This window comes from Tachysurus vachellii, chromosome 10, assembly GCF_030014155.1.
Source record: "Tachysurus vachellii isolate PV-2020 chromosome 10, HZAU_Pvac_v1, whole genome shotgun sequence".
NCBI lineage: Eukaryota > Metazoa > Chordata > Actinopteri > Siluriformes > Bagridae > Tachysurus > Tachysurus vachellii.
This window is the reverse complement of record NC_083469.1, coordinates 20,010,802-20,015,113: the sequence shown is the minus strand read 5'-3', so window position 1 is coordinate 20,015,113 and position 4,312 is coordinate 20,010,802. Positions and strand designations below refer to the sequence as shown.

The following is a 4,312-nucleotide window of genomic DNA, read 5'->3' as shown; positions in this document are numbered from 1 at the left end:
AATTCAGACAGGCAACTACATTCATGATTTTAAACACACACACACACACACATATATATTCATTCATTTTCTACCGCTTATCCGAACTACCTCGGGTCACGGGGAGCCTGTGCCTATCTCAGGCGTCATCGGGCATCAAGGCAGGATACACCCTGGACGGAGTGCCAACCCATCGCAGGGCACACACACTCTCATTCACTCATGCAATCACACACTACGGACAATTTTCCAGAGATGCCAATCAACCTACCATGCATGTCTTTGGACCGGAGGAGGAAACCGGAGTACCTGGGGGAAACCTCCGAGGCACGGGGAGAACATGCAAACTCCACACACACAAGGTGGAAGTGGGAATCGAACCCCGACCCTGGAGGTGTGAGGCGAACGTGCTAACCACTAAGCCACCATGCCCCCCTAAGTTCAAATTTCTTTAAAGTTCTTTAAAGCTGCTTTAAGACAATGTCCATTGTTAAAAGTGTTATGTAAATAAAATTGAATTGAATTGAAATGTTCAAGTTTACACAAACAACTGTTTCGTGTCTAATGTTTCACCACCTAAGTGACACACGGGTTCATGAATCTAATGAATAGCTACAAAGAAGTCAGCCTGAGCCATCCACCTTTCAACAAGAATTATTTAATAATAACTAACTAAATAAATAAATAAATAAATAAATAAATCTTGAAAGGCAGGGAGAACAGTATTGGTGCAGTTGGTGTCTTTTCATGTCTTCAGATGCATGGTTATTAATAATATATGTAAAATATTGTGGCTTGATCAACTACAAATTCTACATTTATATAACAACAGGAATAACATGTGCCTCAGTCAAACCTAAAAAAAATACAATCAACAAATATCAGCTACAGCACTCACACAAACATGACCTTTACCCACTCAGATTGCCAGCTCGACTAGCTAGTGTGAAGAGTGTTGAAAAAGCTGAAACACATCCATGTTTGGCTTTTGCTCAAAAACTGAACACTGAAATGACTAAGAGCTCATTAAATCATGTAGCTTAATATTGCCTTAATGTGTCAAAAAACAGCAGTGTAATGAGCAGGAGTTACTAGCAAACAAATAGAATCAGTTAGTTTAATACAAAGAGATATTTTTTTGTCATCACACAAAACCTGCTGGTATTTCTCAACAGGAAATATGGGGGGGGTGAAGTATAAAGTGGGGATGAATGAGAGATGAGCTTGGATTGCAAGCATGTGATATTCATTTTGCTCATTTATTTGATATGTCTTGGTCCTTGAGAACCATGACTCATGTTTTTAGCTCCTTGTCCTTAAACCATAAGTGGTTTCAAGTTCAATGACAAAATTGTGTTGTACTTATTTTTCATCTTCAAAAATTAGGAGGCGTCTTTTATTACTACTTGATGCAACTCACAAGTTTACAGCACAGGGTAGTGATAGATATTTTTTCCCCTAAGTAATTACGCCTTTCAAAACAGTGTATCTTTCGCCTCTTCTGCCTGAGAGGGAGGATGAGATTCTGAATGGATGCTATAACAGCGCTTGGACTCAAATGGCAGTTGCCGTAGCAACGTGGGGCGGGCACACAGAGTGAGGGACGTATAAAACGGCTGACAGTCCCTGACTGAGACACAGAAACTCTGAAGCCATCTAGAGAACTGAGACAGTGCTGAGCCACACATACACACACTCACGCTCCAGCACCTGTAAGACTTATCCTAGAGAAGAGGCGCTCCACCATGCTGAGGCCAAAGGACCTGTGCCAGGGCTCTGGCACCAAAACCTTCTTGGAGGCTATGAATAGTGGCAAGGTGCACTTGGCCCGCTTTGTTCTTGATGCACTGGACTGCCGTATCATCAACTCAAAGAACGAGAGCAGCCGCACACCACTTATGTGTGCAGTGTGCCTGCAGGAGCCCAACACCAGGTCCAAGTTCACACAGCTGCTCTTGGAGAAAGGTGCCGATGTGAACAGCCGGGACGAGAACGGGCGCACTGCGCTCAGTTTGGCCTGTGAGCTCGGCCACCTGGATGCTGTCAAGCTCCTGGTGCAGTTCAACGCCAACCCTGAGCTCACAGACACCTGGGGCAATGGTGCCCTGACGTACGCTGCCTACGGGGGACACAGCCAGGTGCTGGATTTTCTCATTCGGGCTTTCAAGAGGCTAGGATTGAGGCTGGACCACACTAATCACGCAGGCCACACTCCCATCCAAGTAGCTGAATATTTGGGACATGGCCATTGTGTTCAGGTTCTCATCACTGCAGGAAGGAAGGTAGTAAGCAGCGCTGAACAACCTCACGAAATCCAAGCCGGATCCAAAGAAGCTGTTCTGTGGCCTAATCGAATCCCGCAGCAAATTCTAGAAAAATTCTCAAAGCAGGTTCACAGCAAGAACGAGGAGGCATTGCCGTCTTTGTTTCAGAAACAGATGTGGATCGGTGACAGCAAAGACCCAAAGAGACAATTCAGTCAGCAAACTTCCCCTGACACAACCAACTCAAATGGCTACCAAAGTTTAACCAGGTTTCCAGAGAGGCGCTTTACTGAGAAGGAGCAACAAGTCATGTTCAGCTCGAAACAGTTTCAAAACTCTAGGGAAGCTGGATTTGGGAGAAAAAACAACTTGGTGTCAGAGCGCTGCAAGAAAATGGACCAACGTGAGATGGGTGAAAATCCTCCCCAGTGGGGAAAAGCAAAGTCATTCAACCTGGAGCTACAAACGGGACGAAAACAGTCGTACCAGGGCGAGGCGCGTGACGTCACACCGTCTGTCAGCCAATCAAAAAGAGCTTCTCTTCCAGACGAGAGACCTCTCATCCCGAAATTTTACTGCCATGGCAACACTTCCGCGAGGAAAAGCGACGCGTGTTTACAACCGAATGGAGCGTTTCGGGTTAGTGCTGATCAGAGGAATAGCAACAGCGTTGAAAAGAAGAAAAGCTCGATCAAACGCGGCAGCGCTGTCAAGAACGACAGACCAAACAAACTGCTCTTTATTAGGGACGAGTTGCAACGGGAAAGGATCAGAATCCGTCCTCCGGGGTTCAGCGGGATCGGGACCAGGTTACTACGGCGCTTCACGGCTCCTGAGTTTATGGGGCTGGGTAGAGACGGTCCGTCCGGCGCGAGGGTAAACAAAGGCAAGATTGCTCGATCAGAGACATTTCCGCTTTCACACACTCATAAACTGGTCAATAGTCACCCCAGCGTTGACAGCATAAGCGGTGTCAGGTGCGAATTTGAAGGCAGTCCTCCAATCAGTCGAGCTTAATGCATATTTATTATTATCATCATTGTTACGATTTCTGGAGTCGGGAATTGATAGAGTCGAATCATCACAATCATCTTCCCAGGAACTAAACTGCAGATATTGTGAAATAAATGAGTGCAATACTAATTAATTGAATTTGTCAAGCAATGATTTTTTTTTCTTCTTCTTTTCTTTTTACTTTCTTTTCACGTCTTTGAATGAACTTTGAATGCCGAATTAATTTCATTGTGTCGACTTGACTCCTAAGATTCGGAGTCGAATCTCAGTTTCCAGCGAGTCGATTCCCAGTCTTAGATTTACTTCACCAAAGTCGTTAGTGCTATTTTAGTTGTCGAATTTTGGAAATGAAAACTTCATTACACAGGTTGCACATGCAGGCTGTCACTTGTTTCAAGCTGCTTTTTCAAATGATTGGAGAATAACAACTTAATTGTTTGTTGCTAGTTTTCTTGTTGCTAGCAAATTTGGATCAACACCAGTTTCATTTCTCTCAGAACTATTACAAATTTCATGCTGAAACCTTTCTTATAGAGAAGCTACTATACTATACATAAACAGATATTGCTTAAAATTCTATTATAAAGCAAGTAAATGTGCTACATAATACATAAATGTGCTGTCTACGATTATGTTCATGAGTCATTTGCACTTCAGGAGTCAGGCAGGGTTTCAGGTTTTTGTAAAAAAAAAAAAATGTATTCTGACTGCTCTTCATCATTAGTACGTTTAATATATTCCTCTATGTTTTCTCTAATATACATCCACAAGCTTTAGACAGTTAAAAACATGTACAAAATCTGTTGACACTGACATCTCAGATCCTATAGGTCTGTGTATAATGTGTGTATACTATACAATTATGGAATATATTCAGTTTGTGTATCGATAAGAGAATTATTATATATCAAAATAAACTCATCCTGATTTGAGCATCATAGCTGTGGTCTGGGGTCATTTTACTATGTATATTGTGAATGTCAATTAATGTACAGTAACTGAAAAGTGTGTGTGTGTGTGAAAATACACCATCCCTGCATATTCAGTATGCATCT

At 42.8% G+C, this 4,312-nt stretch overlaps 1 protein-coding gene across 1 annotated transcript; it reads left to right on the top strand.

Annotated features, from left to right (window-relative positions):
* The first annotated feature begins 1,649 nt into the window (after window positions 1-1,649).
* Window positions 1,650-4,002, top strand: LOC132852315 (ankyrin repeat domain-containing protein 27). Its single transcript, XM_060879436.1, has one exon. It carries the CDS (start codon window positions 1,725-1,727, stop codon window positions 3,258-3,260), a length of 1,536 nt encoding a protein of 511 aa, XP_060735419.1. The 5' UTR covers window positions 1,650-1,724; the 3' UTR covers window positions 3,261-4,002.
* Window positions 4,003-4,312: the final 310 nt, after the last annotated feature.